At 46.1% G+C, this 24,109-nt stretch overlaps 1 protein-coding gene across 3 annotated transcripts in view; it reads left to right on the top strand.

Moving 5' to 3' along the window:
• The window catches only part of LOC135915393 (uncharacterized), a 35,788-nt gene extending 14,686 nt beyond the window's left edge, over window positions 1-21,102 (top strand). Inside the window, exons 5-6 of one of the 3 annotated variants that reach the window (XM_070536926.1) lie at window positions 16,577-16,856; window positions 20,764-21,102. In XM_070536926.1, coding sequence (XP_070393027.1) covers window positions 16,577-16,852 — 276 coding nt within the window. In that variant the 3' untranslated portion in view covers window positions 16,853-16,856; window positions 20,764-21,102. Of the gene's footprint in view, window positions 1-1,409; window positions 1,690-5,840; window positions 6,478-16,576; window positions 16,857-20,763 lie in introns of those variants that run through there. The other 2 variants (XM_065448430.2, XM_065448429.2) reach the window with 2 other exon arrangements.
• The last annotated feature ends 3,007 nt before the right edge of the window (window positions 21,103-24,109 follow it).

Raw genomic sequence — 24,109 nt, 5'->3', positions numbered from 1 at the left:
TGGGCTTCTAGTACAGCGAACGTCAAGAATGGAAGTAAAATATCGCTGAACTGGAATGGTTAGGAAATGTTCATGTTTTCTGATAATGCCTTAGAAATGCCCTAATTTTATTTAGTGCTGGTACCGTGCCATCGTAAGAATTTTTTATCAGATTCACCAATAAAATTAAAAGATATAAGGCTTGTTGCAGGTTGTTAATCATTTAAAACGGCAACCACCACCAAGGACATCGCAACCCACGTGTCGTGAACGCGCATCTTTCACAGGAAGTTAACGTGCGACTCCGGGACTACGCCCTCCCGTCGATGTGCAGTTATTAAACAACAAAAAGCCGCGACTGTGCAGATAACATAGGAAATTCAGGAGGACAAATGCAGAAATTAGGCGACTTAACAGTACCGCACCGAAGTGTCTTTTTAAAACTGTCTTTTAAAACAAGGTTGCATCTCGGGATCATCTGCGTACTCCAGAAGTTCCTGGCTGAGCCTCGGAGTATCATAAAAGGTAGCGTTTGGAGGATCCTATGGCAATATTTTCACTACTATAGCGATTATCAGTAATTTTCTACAAGTGACAACGTTCCTGGACAGAAATACGAAATTACGACATTCGCGAGGGCTAGTTGGTTTATACTGAAAGGAGGTCGCAGTAGACGACTAGTTCTCTGATACTGCCAAAAGGCACACTAGACAACTTGGCGCGACGAGCCTTGAACGGCAAGCAGATTTTTTTTTTTACTAAGAAGTTGGCCCTACGAAATGTAGATGGCACTGCCATGCCTCCACCAGCCGCCATTGCAGCATGTACGGGCTTCTATTGCACCTTCGCTAGCATGTGTACATATGCCTTGCCTTAGAATGCGCGACTTCAGCACTTCCAGCAACAAGTCTGGGCGCTAAATCCCGCATCTTTCGTATTGTGTCTCCTCTCAGCTAGAAACCTATGACAGACAGGTCCTGCGTGTGAAGTTCGGGGGATGTTAGGCAAAGCTATCAAAGCCGCCTTGGTGAGGTGCTCCGAAACTGCTGGGGACTGCCGCGGGTTAATTGTAGATATCATCAGGGAGGTTGCGACCGAATACTACACCAGGGAGGCCAATTTCTGTTCTGGTGAGGGAGTGTCTTTGTTCAAGCTTAGTGGGCCTTCGTAATTTGGTTGTACCTGGATTAGTATAGCCCCAGTCGCTCTCGGCATCTTTCGCCGGTGTGAGGCGTCACTCCAAACCTGCAGATCAGCCAAAGTACAAGGGTAATTGGCGATCGCATCGAGAGGCCTTCGTCCTGCAGCGGACATAAAAATAGGTTGTTGTTGATAATGATGATGATGATGATGATCGAAGCTAAAAAATTTAAAGCAAGATGCTATGTGGGCGGTATGCTTAAAAGGCCCGGCTGGGTCTCGCGCTGCAGGTGACTTCGGTGGCCATCTTCAGTGCGATGCAGAGCAGCCGGCTGGATCCGTTCATGCGCAGCCTATGCGAGAGTTTCGGCCCCACGACCGACACCATCGCGGTGGCATTCCCGCGCAACCAGGACGAGGCGCGACTCGAGCTCGAGGCCTTCGAGCGGAGCTTTCCGACAGTGCCGGCCCTGGCCAATCAAGCCACGGAATTCAACGTGCAAGATCAGTTCGCGCCCATTGGCCGCCTGAAGCTCATACTGCTGCTTATCAAGCTGCTCGACTGAAAAGGTATGCACAGGCCTTCATCCCATGTCCTCCGTAGCGCAGTGTTTTTCAACGGGAAGTGAGGCTTGGAAGCTGTACTGCGGGGCGGTGGAGTCAGTGTCGCGATGATAATGGGGAGCTGGTCAGCCAAGGCTTCGCACTAACGCTCAGAGCGTTAGTGCGACCATTCGATGCTGATAGCTGTACAGGGTGATCAGTTTTTCATTTTACGCCATTTTTAGAAATCGCCTCTTGCGGATGAAAACAGATTTCTAGTCTCTGTGTTGGATGACTCAGAGAGGCGGACATTACTGCACGAATAATAAAAAATAAATAAAAAATACAAGAATAATAAAAGGAAATCAAAATAAATAACCGAATAACAAAAATCCACACATCAACTTCTTCATTAACGACTTTACGACACATATTGGAATAAAAGAACTGTAGTCTATAAGTTCGCAAGACTGTGTAATTGGAATTAATTTCCGGAATGACACCAGTTCGGAGATATACACGATCAAACTCTCTGTAAGTAATGCACTGTGGTTGCACTTTTACAGCGAAGGTGTATATGGCTAGCCGATTCGTCCGTCCACCCGCCTGTCGGTCGCCTGTACACGGGAAATTCCTCCGACACAACCCCATGCGCATGCGCGAAAGAAAGAGGAGAGGCGCTCGTTTGGCTGCGCCAGTGGTGACGGCGTTACTCTCCGTCGCAGCCAAGCGCGCGCACAGCAGTTTCTCTCCCACTCCGAAATGGGTAGGACACGATTCATACGCACTCCTGAGGAGCAGGCAGCTTTCGATCAGCAACGCCGTGAGCAGAAGCGAGGATGAGTTAGTCTACACCATGCCGATTCTGCAGGCCGGGCACAAAAACAGGCTCGTGCAGCCGAGCGCAAGCAGCAACTGAATACCGAGGATCCGGCAGCCTTCCAAGCCGTCGTTTAATGAACCGTTGGGATTAACCCAGTGATAAACGACGGGGCCGTACGTTTCATCTTCGCTGGCTAGCCATTTGTACGGAGTGATTGGGCGGTGATGTTTTTTTTGTTGAAGAAAACGCTGTTTTATGCATTCAAGCACAAAGTCAACCGGAACGCCAATGCACTTTGTCGGACACTTCGAAAATTAATATCTTGAAAACGGGGCAGTCCTGAGAATTTGTTCTAAATTGATACACCTTGCCGACTCGCCGGCTACAGTTCGTAAATTGAAGCAACTGGATAAAGGTAAATAAATAAAAGGTAATTAGTGCGAACGTATTCATTGTTCAATTAAGCCTTTTCGTCTGTCCTGGAAGTTATGGGCCCCTCATCGAGTAATTTAAATAAGGGGTGAAATTGTGCTATCTGCCTGAGGCAGTTTTTGAAAATGTGGTGCAGCTAAAAAAATATAAACAGAAATCGCACCTGGTATAGCGGGGTTGGATGCATTAAGAAGCACTGCCGTGAAACACGCTTTCGTGAATTACACCATATTTTTCTGCTTCGTTTGGTTTAGCTATAACCGATAACAACGTTGAACGAACTTTTCATTTTAATGCGTGTAGTTAGTGTAAACACGCTGGGCCTAATCATCCTTTTAGACAAATATTTCCGCTCGAAACACATCTCCATTCTTCAATAAACGAGAAGAAAGGGGTTTATCCGAGAGGCCCGATTTTTATTAGTCATATCATAAGAAGCCAACAAACACTGACACCAAGGACAACAAAGGGTAAATTACTTGTGCTTAATGAATGAAATATAGAAACGATATTGTTTCTTTATTTCATTTATTAAGCACAAGTAACTTCCCCTATGTTGTCCTTGGTGTCAGGGTTTGTTTGCTTCTTATGATATTTCCCTTCTGTGGAACAGCTTATTAACCTGCACCAAATTTAATAGTCCGATCCATTCTGCAGCGGGCTGCTGGAAAAAAAGAAAGCCGCATTTAGACTGGGCCTCCGAGTGACATGTTGTGTTGCATTGTCTGCATCAGTGAGAAAAGAAAGCAATACTATTTAATTTTAATGGCACGACGTCGGCAATCGATACAAGATCAGACGGGGCAAATGAACACACCAGTTATATGAACCTCGCGCTTTTTTTTTCTGAATTTCATCTAACTTCATGCTGGGGTTTTACGTGCCGAAAGCACGATCTGATTATGAGGCACGCCGTAGTGAGGGACTTCGGATTAAGAGGCAAGGAAAGATTCACTATAAAAAAGGTTCCCTTTGTTTTATCTGCAAAATAACTGGGCAAGTTGGTTGATCTTCGCGTAAGAAGATCAGCATAATTAGCATAAGAAGAACGGCAACACAATGCAGAGAAATACTCACGACAGGCGCTGAACTAACCTGTTTACCTGTTTAGTCCGTTTGTCTTTTTTTTTAATTTCCACCGTACGTTGCTTGTTCGTAGTATAATTACTTTAGCTTGGAACACTGCAAAAAATTATACTTTTTCCGTCTACTTGCTCTCGCATTCTATTCATTATTTTGTGAACGTAACGATACACAACGAAACAGGGAGCGCCTGGTTGAACAGCGCTCACGCGCGTTCGGTGTATTCGTGTAAAATTTAGATAAACATTGCTTTATTGTTTTAGCCAATTCGCTTTTGCCGCCTCTCACCTCCCCCTCCCTTCCCCATTAAAGAACGAAAGGACAGTATACAAAAGCATTACGTCGCATGAAAAAAAAAAAGACAACTGGCAACGATTTCAGACGAATTGTTCAAATTTGAAACTTCAATAAGCGCGGAGGACTGCAGTTTACGATAGTTTTGCATGAAAGCTTTAGCAGCATCAAAGTTCAATACTCGTGCAGACTTACGCTCCGTCTAGAAAAAATGTACAGTCTCAACCAAAGTCGAGAGACCACAGGTGCCACGAAACATTATTCTCCTTCGCAGCCTGGGCGTGCTGGTTGAAATCAAGTTGTATAGCATACACGTGCCTGTTCAGCCAATGCAATCTATTGTGAATATTCCACCTTGCCCAAAAGTAATTTAAGTTTTCGCTATGCTGGTGCCATGTTCTCTAGCCATTTTTTTCGACATTACAGTACAGTGCTACTGTATAGTACGGAAACATGATAATGTATTCTATTACCGTGAAGAGGGGCGCAAGCGAAGCTCGGGGTCCGTCGCCCTTCGTTGTAATGCCCCGGCTTCGCGCTCCCTCACGGCGAGGTCGGCACGTCGACGGCGAGCCCTCTCTCGAGCGAGTTCCCGGCGGCTTTCATAAAAGGCTGTCTGTCCTTCGGCCGAACGCAAGGCACGTGGTCCGCTGCTGTTCCTTCAACGCAACCTGCTCTTCGGCAGAACAAACCAAACGCTGCCTCCCCATCTGACTGCGGAGCCTGAACAAACGTGAAACGAGGGACGCGAGGCCAGATAACGCGCGATCACACCCTTTCCCCCCCCCCCTCCTCCTCCTCCTCCTCCTCCTCCTCCTCCTCCTCCTCCTCCTTTTCCGGAGGGAGGAGACGCCTGTGATAAGCTCCCGCCATGTGCTGCGTCTACTTCTTCATGCATTTAAAGCCCCGCTTTTAAGGGCACCTGCACTGAGCCGACAGTGGCTGAATCGGTTAGCCTATAGTGGGCTTGCAATGCGGAAGTCGGGTAGTTCGAATCCGCAGCCCGACAAGAAATTCTTATTTTCGCGCTGCTTGCTACAGCAACACCAACACCGACGCCGACACAAGGGAGGCAAATACAAGCTTCTCTTGAATTGGCCAAAGTCACCTTTTTTCGTACATATTCAGCATTGACGAATGTGTCTGTTGTAACCGTTATTTGCCTCTACTTATACGGGGAAGCGGTATTTATCATGGTTCACCACGCCTTATTAAACATAATGTTCTTTCTCCCATACCTCGGTCAAATTATGTATTGTGCAACGTTATTTTAGGTTTATGTATTGATATTTTCCATTGTACAAGCTATGGACGTTCAAAATTCTACTTTTACTGAAGAATTCAAAAGTTAGTAGTTTGGAAAGTGCATTAATTGAATAAATTTGATGTTTACGAGGTGAATGTGTCCAGTAGTCCACTGCATACGACGGCGCTGTGCACACTACTAGTAGTTTAAGAGCAAATAAATAGCGCTATAAGTTAAACTTTGTTTCTGTTGAAAGTGTACAGTTCTTGCTTTTTTCTCTTTCATCCTCCTTTCTCCAAGGTTCGAGCAAGGGATTTGAGCTTGGCGGAGAGGAAGACCGTCAGATGACAGCCGGCTCATGTATAGACGTTTATGTAGAGAAGCAAGAAAAACGGAAAAACGCGACCAGAAAGTCTGTGATCTATTTTTGGCATATCGTACTTTAATGTTTTCTCATTATTCTTTTTTTAATATGAGAGCTACTGCGTAGTCTCGCCGCACAATTACACGGTCCCATCACAGCATGTATGCAGCGCGTGACAAGAATTCAGCGCTACACGTATAGACAATCCCGAGACCCGAAGATCACAAGCGAGCACTTTTATTTGTTAAACACAGAGATGAACGTATCAAACGTGCTGCCGGGCTATTCTTTCAGCATGAACTGCATAGTATTTTGTGATTCATTGCCATGGTGATGCGACATCCTTAGTTCTCATGTCATGTCGCATTATTCTTAGGACACTTGGCAGTTAATTTTCTTTGTTGACGGCGCAACTCTCTAGGTGAAGTCAGCCTCAACCTTTCGGGAAGCTGATGGCAAGTGTACGATGAAATCACTTTCACAGAGTTCCGCGAGCATCCAAATTTGTGGTTTTCTTTTTACGCGTGACACCACGTTCGATAATTTTATTACAAAGTGGATGACTACTGTAATTTAAACTGCGAATAAAACTGCGAACATTTCTCCATATAGTTGTCGAATAATTTGCTATAGCTGTCAATGCTTCGCCTTTTGGCCGAAACTGCTCCTTTCAAAACGAAGCTTTCCTTTGCCTCTTCCTTCGACTTTTCCACTGCTGCTGCTGATGATGTCTGGCACACCATGTCGGGAGGTGATTCAGAACATGTGTATACATAATAGGAGCGAGTCGGGGAGGAAAGGCGACGCGAGAAACTCCTTTGGAGCGCACCGCGCCGAATGAGCACAGTGCCCTCTGGAGTTCGCCTGGAGTCGCTGCATTAGCTCTATGACAGCTGTAGTTATCAGTGACTCCTTGCAAACACTTTTCTATAAACGTGCAAGTGCAGAGGGAAGCTAGATAGAATCGAAGAGGGATGGGCAGAGAGGAGCCAGGAAATAGGTAGAATCGACACAGTCATGAAACGAATTTATAGAAACCTTGCCACTATTTTTTCCCACTTCCCATACAAGGGGGGGGGGGAGGGGGTTAGGGACAGGAAAAAGGTGACATGAGAAGACTAGGAAACGCTAATGGAATAGACCCGACAGTGGTTGCGATACGGCACGGTACGTTTCTTCTATTTCAGCAAAATACCCAGCATGCATATTTGTCAAGCGGACAACTTGCGCATTGCATGCAGAAGCAAAGCCGCATTGAAGCGCACCGTAGTATCTAGGGGACATTGCGGAAGTGGTCACATGTCAAATCAACACTTCTGTGCCCTGCGTGGTAGCTTTGCGGCTATGGTATTGCTCGATGTTTTGGGTTTGATCCCGACCGTGGCAGCCGCATTCTGACAGGGACGAAAAAAGAAAACGTTATGGTGGCAAAATTAATCTGCAGCCCACCACTACGGCGTGCCTCATAATCTGATTGTGGTTTCGGCACATACATACCCACAATTCAAGTTTAATACTTGTGCCCTGATGTGATGTGCCAAGTGAGGCAATGAATATGCTCAAGCCTCTCAGAGGTTATGAAGTATGGTGCACAACACCACCTCAAGCAAACACCTGCCTCTATGTGTTTTGAGTACTACGCAGACAAACAGTAGTGGTGCACGCAGTGCTTAACCTCAACTCACCAATCTCGTGTTGGACCAAACGTTGAAGAAATTAAGCATTCGCCGTAATTGTCAAAGCAAAGACCACAGAAAGCTTCGCTTACATCGATTTCCACAGTGCGTGCGGTCTGCATAACTTATTTTTAATTTCCTTGGGGGGGGATTAAAATATCTACGCTTCTTTGCATATTTTATATATAGAATGCGTTACAGAATGCGAAAGCACGTTGTGGTCCTATATACAGGTATTCAGCTCGCACTCCTCGCTATAAATGAATACGTTTTCCCGCAGTAATGGGGAAACACGCTTGTATTTCTTACAATGATGTTTATTCCATCACCTCTACCCATGGTGGCCGACGCGTAAAGCAGTGAGTATAAAATCCATCGATATCACGCGTCCAGGCGTGTACTACAAGAAGGCTCTTAGGCCAAACTTGTTAATACAAGCGAATTCCCGCCGATCCCGAGGCTAGATATAATATTTCCGAAGGTGATCGGCCTCGCACCACATGAATTATTTCACCTCCGAGGTAAGCCCGCTGCAATAATCCGTAGCAGATTGTAGGAACACAGAAAGCCTATTCATTCGAGGCATTCAGAATTATGTGGTCAAAGAATTATGTGGCGAACCAGAGAACGACTATTTGATTACGTACCAGTGCGATCTGACGAGCACAAATAGTGCCGTCATTTCCCTGTTTGAATTGAACACGAGTGCGAATGGGCAACGAGACAGCGCGTGCACCCTGCCAGCTACACCGTGAAGTGGTACAAGTGCGAGGAGGCCGGAAATGCGTCAACATGTTAGAAGCCATAGCAGCCACGAGCTCCCACGCAACAACTCCCACGCTGAAGCACTAGTGGCTCTGTCGGAAATTCCGCGCATGGCGCGCCGGTGCCTGCCAACGCTGGGTACGGTTCCCTGGCTTGGCGCACTCTTTGGCACGTAAGCAGTGACCCGAGTTGGAAAGAGTTCCATTGAACGGTGGCATTTGCATTTGTGGCACAGTTTGCTAATGCGTGGGGTCGCTGTCCCTCGTGCCATGGGCTCGATTCCCCTGAGCATTAGAGGAATTTCAAGGATCTTTTTTGGTCATTGCAGACTGGCACATTCCAGTTAGTACACACCTAGTTACCCAAGTTGACGCCAAAGACTTTTATTGACCCAGTGACACAAGTTGGCATCAAAGAGGTTCACTGAAGACCAGCACAGACAGAGCGGCACATGCCCAATGCTCCATGTCAACGTCAAAGAGTTTCATCGAACATTGGTGCCTACCCAGTTTTATATACAGTGACCTATGTTGTCGTAAAAGAGGTTCATTGACGAGTGGCACGTATGTACACACTGCCACACACTCAATGGCCAAAGTTGGCGTGATGGTCGGTTTCAAACCCTGTTACCTCAGCACAGCAACGCGATGCACTGCCCATTCGACCATGACAGGCCGAATGACCCAAACAGGAGGGAAAACGGTTAGATACAAGCCTACATTGATACAAGTAACATCGTCCAAACCATGCCCATTCATCCGCAGTGGGCATGCGCCATCTTAGAAGGAAATCCAATCCAATCCAAGAGAAACGCTCAGTCGAAGCTTCCGCTTTGCGTCTCGTGGAGTTGCACTCTCGAAGAAGAATAAGAAGAAGAGAAGAAGAAGGTGCCGAAGGGGCGGGCATCCTTTCAGGGGCTCCGTGGATGACTACGTCTCCAGCCGGGAAAGCGATGTCCTCTTGGTACCAACAGCCGGGTTCCGTGGTGGACCTGAGCGACATGTTTGGCGATGAGTTCGTGGTGGAGAGCGTGCTCGACTACATGGGCATCGAGGAGCTCTTCGCGTGCGCCGAGGTGAACCGGCTGTGGCAGCCGGCTGCCCTGGCTCTGCTGAGGAAGAAACTGATCTCCGTCTCCATCTGTTGTTCACCGGTGAGTCATCGTTCTTGTGCTTGAGACCCCTAACTCATTATTCAGAGCTGCAACCATGGCCAGGCTTCTTTATGTAAATTCCTGCCAAAAAATATTGCTCGATGATCTGAGACATGCCAATATCTTCAGCGACTCCAGGGCAGCCATCCGCGCCTTCATCGTTGGCGCCGTGTGTAAGGAAGCCTGTCGCATCCTCGACGGCAAAACCATCACTACCCACATTCTCACGTGGTTCCCCGCTCACATGGGATCCATCACGGGAGGCCCCAGAAACCTCAACGAGCTGGCCCACTCCAAGGCGCGAGGTCTCACTTTCCGCGACCATGGAGAACTCCAACGCCGGCCCGCAGCGGTGGAGAATAGAGATCAACCGACCACATATAACGAAATTGCGCAGCACTTTTATCTCGGCAGGAGAGAGTTTCCCCTTCCACACAAGAAGTTAAATAGAGCGCAGGCATTGACCCTCAGATTACTGCAAACAGGCTCATATCCCAGCCCGGCTTTATTCCACAAAATTTATCGCGACACCTATGCCACTAGTTCTTGCAGGCATTGCAATGACATCGCTAGCCTAGATCATATGCTCTGGCGTTGCCCCTCGTTACGAGGCATAGAAGAAATCAATGAAGGCAAGTGGCTCTCCGCTATCAAGAGCCCTGATGCCGGGGTGCAACTATGGGCTGTCCAGAGGGCCCACGATGCGGCGGTCGGGCAAGGCCTGGCTGTCCCAACGTGGGAGCGGCCCGCAGCGCGCTGAGTCGCGTACCTCAGGACCTTATTAAAGTTTCGCATCCATCCATCCATCGATGATCTTAGAGCTGTACAGATAAGATGACGCTTCAGTGACGCTTATATGGTCTTTGTCAAACGTTTCCAGGCTATAGTAGTCCTCGAAACGAGCTTTGGCATGGTGCCGTGCGGCGGGGTTGCCGTAGAACGTGTGTTGATCAAAAGCTCACGTGAATGAGAAACGCGCCGGCCCCTCTTATTCTTTAATCCTTAAAAGCGGCGAAAATTATGCAGGGAAGGACAATATGGGTAAAGAGCTTTAGACAGTCTTAGACCAGAAAAGACGCGCAGGCGAAAACTTCTGTTTTGTCTAAGCAGTGCAAAGAAGATCGCTGAGGAAGTTTGCTCTCTAAGGCTTTTTGAAAAAAAGTTGCAATCGCAGCACAATTGCACAGCACACGCGCAAGCACGTACGCACCCACACACGCACACATGCACACGGGCAGACGCGCACGCGCATGCGTGCACTGGTCCTTCTCCCACGTGATCTACCGCACCAATGCGCACCTTGACATAAGGCCTTTGAATAAGGCCTTCGTCTGAGTTTAGCATCATATTCGCGATCTTTTAGTTTCTTTTCTTTTTCTTTTTTTGACACAACCGGCAGCAATGTTCGCGATCTGCCTCTCCGCCGACAAAATAGTTGGCTCGCACTTGGCTTCGTGCGAAAAATAGTAGGGCGCTTCTCCAATGCAGACTTGGTGACGTCACCGGCGATGTTTTGTCAATTGGCGGTTGGAGTGCAGGCTCTATGGTGGCTAAAGACCGAGCGCTGGCTTGTGGCTGAATTTTCTGTAGTAATTAACAATATTTTGCCAAGATGATCGTGACTGCAGCTAGTCCGCGCACAGGCGCTCACTGAGTAAAATTATGCGAATATTTTGGATTTGCGTGAAGGGAAAAAGAAATGAGTGAACGATGAGCATTCATATGTAGAGAAGCTCGCTGAATCGAATACCTATTATCAGTGAGTTAATACCGAGCGGAGCAATTTAGCGTCTCAAAGCAGTGGTCGCAATTCTGTCCAGATGAGCGGGCGTACGAATAGAAACCTATGGAGGAGAACCCAAAGGCAAGTAATTCATAACGATGGTCATCATTATATTTTCTTACTGATGCCTTTCATACCGATCTTATAATAAAAGAAAAAAAAGGAAAGGGGTGACTGTCACCACGCTAGCGACCAAAATGTTAACGGCGTGCACTTCTGTAGGTACCAGGGACTCAAGTGCGTTGGTGTAGCCCAAAATTGACTGCTTCGTACTGAATAACCTGCTTAGTGAAGTCTATATAACGTATTTGCACGTATGTCAGGTGTCCTTTTTTTGTATTCCAAAGAGATGTTAAAAAAATATTGCATGCGACCTATGCACGGCTATTTACCTTTTTCAGGTTGATTACCCGACAAGGCAGACATTACCTGCCCCAAAAATCATGAAAAGGCAGCTTGCCGCCACCGAAAATCGCAATTTCCTCATCTGGAACAACTCAAAATATTCACAAATTACGTTTCTGTCTCTGCTCCCTTTAATGCACGTGTTGAGATTGCGAAATTGAAGCCTTGATTGGTGAGCGCCCCTCTATGCCTTAACAAAGGTATAACTGCGTGACTTCTTTGAACGAGAAAAAAAAACAAAGAAAGAGCAGAAGGTTGCCTTCTGAGTCACACAAGCGTTCTGTGCGCCGGCGTTTCTGTTTGCCTTTTACCTAAACGCAGCGACGCGACAAGTGAACCTGCTCACCGATGGCTTCATCGATTATAGATGTTACCGAGAAGCGTTGCCGAAAACTGATGTCTTTACGACGAAAACAGTTGTCTTTAAGACTGTTGCCTTTACCACTTCACAGGGTGCCTAAGGAGTCATTCGTTTCTTCAGGGCCCGCCTTGAGTGTGCATTCCCGCGCGCAGAAATTGGAGCAGCCGACCCCCGAGCCAGTGCCGGACAGGCCTCACGCATGCGCGGAGATCCTGCGCTCGAAGTTCGCTCGCTGCCGCAACATCGCGCGCCTGGCCGGCCTATGTCACTCACTTGTGTTCCTGTCCTATCACGCCGACCTGAACGAGGACGGGAGCGGTAAGCGCGCGTTATGTAGAGGCCAGCAGGTTTCCGCGAAAAGCCACTAGGAAGCAACGCAGCATCTCGTTCATGCCTTACTAAAGGGGCATTAAAAACACCAATAAATCCTTTCACAAACCCGTAAGGTATTCTTTAGAAATCTCGTTTGGCTGAAAAGGGTTCTTGGCAAAAAAAAGAATTCTTAGAACCTGCCTACACCAGTTTCGGACCGGGCAGGTGGCACAACTATCACGAAACTTTGTCTAAATGTATCTAAGACAAGCGGCAGTGAAAGAGAGAGAGAAAAAAAGGGGGTGGACGGCACGAACGATCAAGGAATGATTGTCTAAAATCAAGCGATAGCTTCCTGGAGTAAACGTGTAGGTATATCCATAGGTATCGCGAAATTCTATTTTTTTTGTGCATTGTATCATTTCTGTTTGCTCTGCATCTTGCGATATAGTAATTACACTCTGTGACTTAACCACTTTTCTCCTTTGTGCATGCGCGCGCGTTCAGCGGGTGCTGTCTCCAATCCGCTGTGACGTGAAAGTGTGACCACGTATGGAGCTTGGGCTTCTAGAAGCCAGCAGCTACGTTTCGCGTCGTATGGGCGCAAAATTTTGGCCAACTTTAGCGAACATTCTTGTGCAAGAGGACATTTTGTTTTGATTCATTTGTGTTGTAGAGTGTATGAGGAAATCCTTGCTTTTCTGAGTCATTTTGCCAAAACGTGCTGTTTATATTGAAAGCTTATTTAGTGCCAGCAAACAAGGACGGAAGGGAGACAACAACACAATGCGCTAACTTCAACTTGATTTTCGGGAAGTACACCTATATAAACCATGCACAGTGGCGCCACCTTATCCAAATCTTATCCATCCAAAAAAGCCGTCTCCTTATCTAACAGGTCGATTGAAGGGGCACTGACACACGTGTCTCTATTCCGCCAGATAGCCTGCGCTTCAATGATTCAATGATGGATAAGATTTGGATAAGGTGGCGCCACTGTGCATGGTTTATATAGGTGCATTTCCTGAAAATCAAGTTGTTGAAGTTAGCGCATTGCGTTGTCGTCTCCCTTCCGTCCTTGTTTGCTGGCGCTAAATATGCTTTCAATTTACCAACACGCCCAACAAATGGAAATGTTTATATTGGCCCCACATGCTCTGCGGAAATTGACGGACGCGACAGCTCCTCCGGAACGCGAGTGCTCATTAAGAAACCTGGTGGCCTGTGCAACCACGTGGCATGGTTCCTAGAAATGGCGAATTCGGATTCTGGAATGAATTGAGACTTAAGAGAGTTGCATTGAAAACGACAGCCACACGGAGAGGCTGCACAACGAGTGCTGTGATGTGAACACAGTGCTATTTGTGCCCTTCTCGTGTAGCCATAGTTTTCTTTGCAGAATTAAAGTATGAGCCCCTTCCAACTATAGTTTCACTATTGGAATGCATCATGTAACCGCACAAAAACAAGGGACAAAGAAGGAACACACAGGACAGGCGCGGATAGTTTCACTTTCTGCCCTATGGGAAGCAGTCACGCAACTGTCACGTGCGCCAAGTACTTCGCGCACTACCGCGACGCATCGTTTAAATATTCAATGCTTTGCTTGTTTGAACCGCGAAAGATAATCCTCCCGACGATGTTCAATAGCTCCTTGCCGGTGTGATTTTCTTCTTTGGCCACATGGTCACAGAAATGTTACTCCGTTTGTCTATTCAGGTCATCGTATTTGCCCATTTACTCGAAGGAGATGAAAGGGCGCCAAAGACGGGGTGGGACGTACCACAGGGTGAGACAATAGGCAGAGTCTATCATCTCCCCTTTCTTCCCGTCTTTTGCGCTGTTTGCCCTCGTTGGACATGCAGGAGTCAGCCCAGTTCAGCACACTACCACCCGTTTATTTTCGCATGCTGTTGCATATATTCTAAACCCTTCGATGTAAGCATCTAGCATCTTCCTATTTGACCCTTAGCCGGAACGTGGTTAGTCGGAAACTATCGTAACGGGCAATAGTGCTCATATTTTTTAAAACTCTTTGGTCAGGTCTCACAGTGCGAACTTCTCTTAGCTTCAGCGTGAGTGTCTCATTAATTTCTTGTAAATGGACAGCGCCGGGAAATCATGCGCTGCTGTTTATGAGCACTGAATGACACAGATGACAAGATTCAATGTAGTTTTCGGCTTCTAGTGCGCCGAACGTTAACAACCGAAGTAAAATATGACGGAACTGCGATGGTTATGCAGTGGTAATTCTTTTTTTTGCACAATTCCACAGAAATGTCCTAATTTTATGTAGTAATTGTACCATGCCATCGTGAGCATTCATTATTAGATTCGCCAATAATAAAATTAAGAAATATAAGAGTTGCTATCCTTATAAAACTCTTATAGAAAAAAAAACGTGTGACGCCGCGACTATGCCCTGCCGTCGGCGCGCAGATGTCAAACTAAAATCCGCGGTTACGGATATAGCATTGTACATCCAGGATGGCAATTATAGAAATTGGGCCAGTTATCATTAGCACAGCGCAGTGTATTTTCGTAATAAGTACGCAAATACCGACTGAAACAAGCGCGTATCTCGGGATCGACTGCGTACTCCAGAAGTTCCTGTATATATGAGCCATTAAATATTCTAAAGTGTAGCGTTTGGAGGATACCGAACCACTATTTTCGCTGCTGAAGTGATCAGTAATTGTCGACGACAAGGAACAACGTACCTGGACAGAAATACAAAATAACGCCTCCAAACTGCGAGAAAAGACGGCTCGCTGCAAGCTCTGCATGCGCTACCCAGACGAATATGGAGGAAGGAAAAAGATGGGGAGAATATTACGTCGCGCAGCCAGCCTTGACAAGCGAACGCTACGTGGCGCCAGTCCTTTTGCTCAGTCTATTGCTTTGTGTCTGCACAACACGTGACCTCTTGCGTCGAGATCACGGAACAAGAATCGAGATTTGCCGAGGCGTTTGGTGCCCCATAGTTGCTTCTTTATTCTATGGGTAGTTTTTAACCGATGCGCGTTCTGCCGTTAGCTGCTCGGCTGCTGAACCTGTATACCTGGTCTTATTTTGCCTGTATCTTTGGTCACGAGCTGGGACGATCTTCTTGGCTTCAATCGCATTGCGCGATGCTCCCCCCTGTCTTTTTTCTTTCCTCCATTAAAGCGAAGCAGTGTCACGTGATCCAACAATCGACACAAAAACGAAAGCAGCACAAGTGCTTCCACTGGTGGCACTCGCGCTCCATACAACGTCCATGCCTCGTCACCCAGACAGAGCGTGACTTCAGCCCTTGCACCTATGTGTCGAAACGCAACGAAAACAAAAACGAAAAAATACTATATTTTTTGACCAGAATGTAAACGGAACCGAAACGTTATTTATTATTTGTTGTTTCGGAGTGAAACAGAAATATTTCTTAATCGTTTTTCGGTTCAGTGGACCAGTGGTTCGGTTCGGAAATCCTAAACAACCGACGTCAGACAATGTGAGCATTATCGCGTATGTCAGGCAGGGATAGTGCGAGCGATAGCCGGTCGTGTGCTCCCCTAATCTAAGCCGGCCGCTCAGTGAATTAGCAGATGGGCAGCGTAACAAAATCTACCTGACTTGCGCGCTGAAGAGCTTATCGTTTTGTTTTCTGCGGGTATAACGCTTTGTTACGGAAATTTTATCGTTCCTTTACGTTGGTTTAATCTCGTTTTATCCGAACAGCTGCCTCGAATTTCGGCGAGTACAGTCAATGACGTGCGGCTTCTGATTACATGCGGCCTTTAGTCAAGGCACTGAGCATGATCTCATAATTCATGATTCACTTCTTGAGAAAAAGAAATATTATGTTCTAATTATAACATTGCTTCAAAAATTTTGCATGCGAACCAATACCTGGCGTTAACCCTTACTGATCATCTTGTTTTTTCTCGTTCCGGATTAGAAACGGAATGGAACTTTTTTGTGTGGGACTAAACTAAAACCAAAACGAAAAAAAATTCGTTCCGACACCCTGCTTGCACCAGCCAATATGGGCGCTCCCATGCACTTGGCCATCCAACGCGTCTTTCGTACTCCGTCTCCTCCCCGCTCGAAACTCAGGGCAGACACGTCCTGCGTGCGAAGTTGGTGGGAACGTAGTCAAAGCTATCGAAGCTAATATTGAAAGGAGGATGCTTTGTGGGCGGCATGCTGAAGGGTCTCGGTGGATTCTCGCTCTGCAGGTGACTTCGGTGGCCATCTTCAGCGCGATGCAGAGCAGCGGGCTCGACCCGTTCATGCTCAGCCTAGGCGAGAGCTTTGGTTCCACGACCGACACCATCGCGGTGGCATTTCCGCGCAACCAGGACGAGGCGCGACGCGAGCTCGAGGCCTTCGAGCACAACTTTCCGGGAGTGCCGGTGCTGGCCAATCAAGCCACGGTATTCAACGTGCACGATCAGTTCGTGCCTATTGGCCGCCTGAAGCTCATATTGCTGCTTATCAAGCTGCTCGATTGAAGAGGTATGCGCAGGCCATCATCGCATTTCTTTCGCCGTAGAGCAAGCGTTTCTCAAACGGGTAGTGGGGCTTGGAAGCTGTACTTGGGGGTGGAGGAATCAGTGTCGCAATTAGAATGGGGAGCATTCCCGCCGCCATGACTAAGCGCTCAGAATGCAAGTGCGAACATTCGATGCTGAGATTTGTACGGGACGATCAGTTTTAAATTTACTTCTCTTAAATACCGCCTGCTGCAGGTCAAGTAATTCTAGTCCTTGAGCTGGATTATTCAGAGGCGGAGATTACTTCCACGAGAAATTGAAACACATGTAACCAAGTACCAAAATTCCAGAAATCGACTTCTTGCTTATAACATTACGGCACATATTGCAATTTGCGAATTGTAGTTGGTGAGTTCGCAAGGCATATCCAATAGAAATGAACTTCCAGAAGGACAGCAGTTCGGAGATATGAACCATCAAACTCACCGTAAATGATTCACTGGTGTTCCACTTTCTTGTTTTTACCAAAACGCTCTTTTATGCATTGAAGCGCAAGGGTAACAGAATACCCATGCATTTCATCGAGCTCTTGCGAAATGAAATCTCGGAATTGTAAATAAAAATTTAATTAGTGAATTTTCTTAATTAGCCGAATATGGGTTTCGATTTCTCGTGCCAGTAATGTGCATAAGCCAGCTCAGTGACAAGCTTTATGCTAACAGCCACAGGCGATTTTTAAAAATTCTGCAAAAGTTCAAAAGGAATCGCACCGTATGCCGTGAGTGCCTGGCGCCAAGAATTAAGCTGCATCCTACAGGTCTCTCTAGGAAATAGTGGGCCCGAACTTAGATTTGAGGTGTCCGAACTGCACTCTTGTTTGGACAAACTTTGCTCTAGCAAAGAGGCAACTTTATCCTATAACCTACACTCTAAGAACAGTTTACACCCTTTGGCTTGCCCCTTCTGCCACACAAAAATAATCGTCATCTGCCTTGATGCGTTTCCTTTCTTTATCGCTGCAAGCCCGGAACTTTCCGGTGACGAACGGCACGCGCGTTATCAGAAGAGGCACTCCAAAGGGTGTAAACTGTTCTATGCTGATAACGCGCGTGCCGTTCGTTACTGGAAAGTTCCGGGCTCGCAGCGATAAAGAAAGGAAACGCATCAAGGCAGATGGCGATTATTTTTGTGTGGCAGAAGGGGCAAGCCAAAGGGCGTAAACTGTTCTTAGAGTGTATGCAGCGAATTTGATGAGCGCTTGTGCCTCGTTCCTTACGTTTGAAAGTGGTTATCCTGTGATAAACAAGAGCTCAGGAAAAGGAAAGGGGAGTCGCTGCATCGTATGTCAGGTAAAAGGGTTTTCTTTTAGGCTGCACCAAATTTATGTATCACTTGTGGCATATAGCACAATTCTAACCATTGAGGTAAATTACTCGATGAGGCGGCCATTACTTCTACGGGAAATAAGAATGTTTAATTGAATAAGTAATGCAAATGCACTAATTAACGTTTCAATTAAATACCTTACGGAAGATATTCCAATCTATGTACTGTAGCGTATAAGCTTGCAAGGCATGGACACTTGAAACGTATTCGGGCAATGGCATCGTTTTCAACATATGCGCAGTCAAAGTTGCGTTAAAAATGCACTGTTGTTGCACTTTCTAAAGAAAACGCTGTTTTATGCACTGAAGCACAAAGGTAACTGGAACGCAACTGCATTTCATCGGACACATTGAAACTTAATATCTTGAACCTGTTGCAGTTTTTAGAATTCGTTCTGAGTGGATAAGCCTTGCGAAGTCACCGGCTACATATCGCAAATTAGGGGAATAAGATAATAAATAAAAGGTAATTAGTTCATGTATACTAACTGCTAAATAAGTATTTTGATCTCTTTTGGAGGAAATGGCCCATCATCGAGTAAGTTAGCTCAAGGGGTAAAATTATGCTATTCGCCACAGGTAACTCTAAAAAATTCGAGTGCAGCTAAAAAAATAGAAATCAACAAAAAACGCAATCAGAATAGCGGGGTTTCCCGGTTGTAAAGTTTGACAACCACTGCCTTGAAACATGCTTTCGTGAGATCACGGAGAATTAGCCAAGGAAAGAATACCACCTTTTTTTTCTTCTGCAGTTTGTTTAACTATAGCTAACAGCATACGTTAAATGAACTTTTCATTTTAAGGGTCACAGTTTAATGTAAACTCACAGGGCCTTATCTTCAGTTTACACAAATATTTCCGTTCGAAACACATTTGCGTTCTGTGGAACTGCTATAACTTGCGCAAAATTTAATCATCCACTCCATCAAGCAGCGGGCTACAAGAAAGAAAAGAAAGCCGCAACTAGACTAGCTCTTGAGCCACATAATGTGTAGAATGGGCTGCATCAGGGAGAAAAAGAGGAAAGCAACACTATTTCATTGTAATGGCACGAAGCCGGAAATCGGTACAAGATAAGACGTCATTTCGGAGATGTCATTTCGCTTCATTCTGGGGTTTCACGTGCCGAAACCACGATGAATTATGAGGCACGCCATAGTGGGGTACTCCGGAATTAGAGGCAAGGAAGGATTCGCCATACAAAAGGCACGCTTTGTTTTATCTGCAAAATAACTGGGCAAGTTGGTTGATCTTCGCGTAAAATCCGCGCAAGAAGAATGGCAACACAATGCAGAGAAATACTCACGACAGGCGCTGAACTAATCTGTTTAGTAATTTTGTCTTCTTTTTATTGAATTTCCACCGTACGTTGCTAGTTCGTAGTATAACTAGTCTGTCAACCTTTATCTTTGAACACTGCAAATAAATAAATTTTTCCCCGTACACTTGATGTTATGTTCTCTTTATTATTTTATCAAGTCTAAGGACGAACACACTGTGCATTAGCAGACAGAACGAAACAGGGAAACGATTGGTTGAACAGCGCTCCTGTATGATCGGTATTTTCATGTAAAATTTAGATAAACCTTATTTTGTTCTTTCCATCGATTCTCGGCCCCTCTCCCCCCAAAATGAGGGAAAAAGGGAGAGTATGCAAGCGCAATACATAGCATGGACAAACAGAAGAACTGGCAATGATTTTCACGAGATTATTCAAATTTGAAATTTCAGCAAGCGGGAAGGACTTCAGTTTAGAATAGCTTTGAATTAAAGCATTATAGGCATCTAAGTTCCATACTCGGGCACAGTTGCGCTTGGTCAAGTTAAAATGTACAGTCACGACAAAAGTCTGAAGACCACAGTTGCCACAATTTTTTTCTTCACAACCTAGGCATGATAGCTGAAATGTTATTTATTTTGAATACTCCAGATTGCACTGACGTAATCTAAATTTTCGCTAAGCTGATGCCATGGTCTCCGGACATTTTGCCGACTTTACAGCACAGTATTACTGTATGCTCACAAAACAATAATTTCTGGAGTAATTTTACATGCTTCTGCGAATTTCATGGTATGTCCTGGTAAATAGATCAAAGCGAACTTTTTTCGTGCATATTCTTAATTGGTGAATGTGTGTGTTGTAACCGTTATTTATGCCTGTATTTAAATGGGGAACAGCTGTTTATAACGGTTCGCCAAACTTTGTTAAACATTATGTTCTTTTCCCGTGCCTTGGTCAGATTACGTGGTGTGTTACTTACATTCTTTTAGGTTTATACGGCGATGTTTCGTGTCGCAAAAGCTATGGACGTTAATAATTCGAATTTAATTGAAGAATTAGAAAGTTATTGGCTTGAATACTAAATTAAATACAACGAATAACTTTCATGTCTAGGAGGTGAGTGCATCCGGGACGCAACTGCATACGACACCGTTGTGCACACTATTGGTAGTAGTGTGAATAAATAACGCGATAAAGTAAAATTCGTTTGCTTTGAAGGCGTACAACATTTGCTTCTTTCTGCCTTTCCTCCTCTCCCCAAGGTGCGAGCAACGGCTTTGAGCTTGGCGGCGAGACACACCGTTTGACAACGGCCACGTTTATGTCGAGAAACAAGAAAAAATGGAAAGCGTGACCAAGAAGTCTGTGATATATATTCAGGATATCGTGCTTGAATATTTCCTAATTATTCTTTTCTTTTTTTTAGTGTTAGAGCTACTGGGTAATTTCGACGCACAAATACACGATTCCATTACAGCACGTATACAGCGCTACACGTATAGATAGACACAGAGATGACCGTATGCAACGTGCTGCCGGGCTATTTTTTAAGGGTGAACTGCGTAATATTCTATGATTAATTGCCATGGTGACACGACATCCACCCCATGTCATCTCACATTAATCGAAAGATACTTCGCAATTAGTTTTCGTTGTTGACGGCACAACCATTGAGACGAAATCAGCATCAGTTCGCTCGGGAAGCTGACGGCAAGTATGGGATTAAAACAATTTCATAGGGTTCCGCAAGCATGCACCGTCGTGTTTGTCTTTCTACGAGTGACGCCATGCTTGATAATTCTACTAGCAAGCAAATGATTACAGTGATTTAAACAGTGACTAAAACTACGAACGTTATTCAAGGTAGTTGTGTAATACTTTCGCTATCGCGATCAATGCTTCGCCGTTCGGCCGAAACTGCGCCTTCTTGTAGCATTTCGTGCGGGGTGGTTAAAGCATCTACGCTTCCGTAGGTGTTCCTTATTTACAGAATGCGTTAGCTGTTGGAAACTTCGTTGTGCTCCTATTTACAAGTATTGCCCTCACACTCATCCCTCTAGGTGAATACATTTTCACCCACCTAGGGCAGCAGGCATCTGGTTGTCTACAATGTTTAATACATCTCCTTCACCAACGGCAAACGACACGCAAAGGAGTGGGTATAAAATATATCGGTATTACGCGCCTGGGCGCGTATTCCACGCGAGATATTGGGCGAAAATTATTTGTGCAAGCGAATGTCCGTCAATCCCGAGGATGGATATAATTGGCGAAGGTGATCGGCCTCACACCATACGAATTGTTTCTGCTCGGCAGTAAGCCGACTGTGGCAATTCATAGAAGATCGCAAGATGATGATGAGCCTTATGATTCGAGGCATTCAGAATTATGTGGTCAAAGAATTATGCGATGAATGAAGGAACAACTATTTTATTACGTACCAGTGCCTCCGACAAGCAGAAATAGTGCAGCCAATTCCGTGTTTGAATTAACGAGAATACGAATGCGAAACAAAACAGCGCGTGCAGCCCACCAATTGCATCTTGAAAGGGTGAGAGTGCAAGATGGACAGAAATACCTCACCATGCCAGAAGCCAAGGCAGCCACGAGCTGCCACCCACCTAGAGAGTTTCATACAATGATTAGTAGAGGGAACTTTGGCGTCAGTGTCTACGGGAGCTGCAATGGGAACAGTTGGGCTAGCTTGGGAGTTATGGGAAGTACATGGATTTGCCTAAACTTCGTCCTCCAAACGGCTTCGTGACTTTGTAAACTCGTCATTTCAAACAATGTACTGCGTAGCAAATGTTTAAATAACCAGTACTAAAGTTGTCCGACAGCAGGATTCGAGCACAGGACCTCTAGCACGGACGACCGATATTGAAGCTATTACGCCACGAACCCATGCATCGGCAAGCGACATCTAACGCCCTTGCGTAGTTATCGCGGGCAAGCCAGTGCCTTGAGACGCCTGGTGCGTTTACGTTTGGCCACTTCGACAGGCTGAACCGTTGCAAATAATAGCGATTGTGCGTGTTCGCAGCGTCTTCTCTACTTCTAAAAGCATATATTGCACCAAAATTTACAACAATGGAGGCATACAAAGTGTAATAAACGAATCCACAAGGTCGTCTCAAGCCCCACCCACGAAGATAAGACAAATCCATGTACTTCCCATCAATCCAGAGGTGGCTCAACGATTGCAGCGCCAGAGTTCCCTATAGTACACAGTAGGAAACTCTATGCACGCACAAACTCCTACGCTGTCACGGCTAGTGGCTCTGTCGAGAATTCCGAGCGTAGCACGGCAGTGCCTGCGAACGCTGGGAATCGTTCCATCGCTTGCCGCACTATGTCGGACACAGTGCATACACAGTGCATTTGTGCAAAGCCTGCTAGAGCGTCGGGTCGCTGTCCTTCAGCAACCCTTGTCATGTAAATTCGATTCCGTTGAGCACTGAAGGAATTTCAAGGATCTTCTTCTGGTCAGAATACCAGGCATATGTTCATGTTTACAAGGACGGCTCCGCGTCACGAAAGGCATCAACAGAAGCTGTGGTGATACCAGCCCGACAGATGACTCGAGGTTTCATACTAGACCATAATTCTACATCAACCGCTGCAGAGCTTGTGGCTATTCGGGAAGCGATTCGCCACATCTGCGGGGAAAGACCTCAAGAGTGGTGAATTTTTATGGGCTCAAAACCCGCGCTGCAAATTTTGGGATGCTTCCTGCGCCACACCGCATATCAGGTTCTGGCACGGCAGATCACCGAGCTACTTTCATGCGCTCAAGAAAAACACCACCGCATAGTGTTCCAATGGATCCCGGGACACTGTGGGCTCAACGGTAATGAGATGGCCGATGCTGCAGCAAGGCGCGCCCTCAGCAATGGCCTGCGAACTGTAGTGCCATTCTCCAGACCGGACATCACATGCCTCCTGTCGGAATTAATGAGGAGTGCGACGAGAAGATACTGGGCCCAGCCAGACACTCGTCACGTCTGCTTTAAAAGGCTGGATCCCGATATAAAATTTCCTATTCTGCGTGGAATTCCACGCCCTCATACATGCCTGATACACAGACTGCGATTAGGCGTCGCCTTCACGCGAAATATTTGCACATTATTGGACGGACAGACTCCCCGGAATGTTCAGTGTGTGGCGCTGTAGAGACTATAGAACATGTGCTCGTGGTGTGCCCTGAGTATGCGCGCGAAAGACTGACATTGACAGATACATTGAGACATTAACACAATGGACCACTGTCGGAGGACCTCTTGCTAGGCGCATGACCACAGAGTTGGCAGACGACAGAGACAATGTGGGCACTTTCACGTTTCCTAGGTGACACGGGTCTGGACTCACGCCTGGATACCAGTTGTGTGATGTGTCCTTCACCTCGTTCCTCCCATTATCATCCCCCATTGTGACCCTTTATCCTCCCCTCTTACCTTACGTAGAGTAGTAGGCCAGATGCTCCATTATCCGGACGACCTCTCTACATTTTCCAATCATTAAAATACTTATTCTTTTCAAGGATCTTTTTCGTCATTGTAGAGCGGGATATTCCCAGTGGTACATACTTAGCTGTCCAAGTTAGCGTCA

This window comes from Dermacentor albipictus, chromosome 4, assembly GCF_038994185.2.
Source record: "Dermacentor albipictus isolate Rhodes 1998 colony chromosome 4, USDA_Dalb.pri_finalv2, whole genome shotgun sequence".
NCBI lineage: Eukaryota > Metazoa > Arthropoda > Arachnida > Ixodida > Ixodidae > Dermacentor > Dermacentor albipictus.
This window is presented reverse-complemented; position numbering and strand designations above follow the sequence as displayed.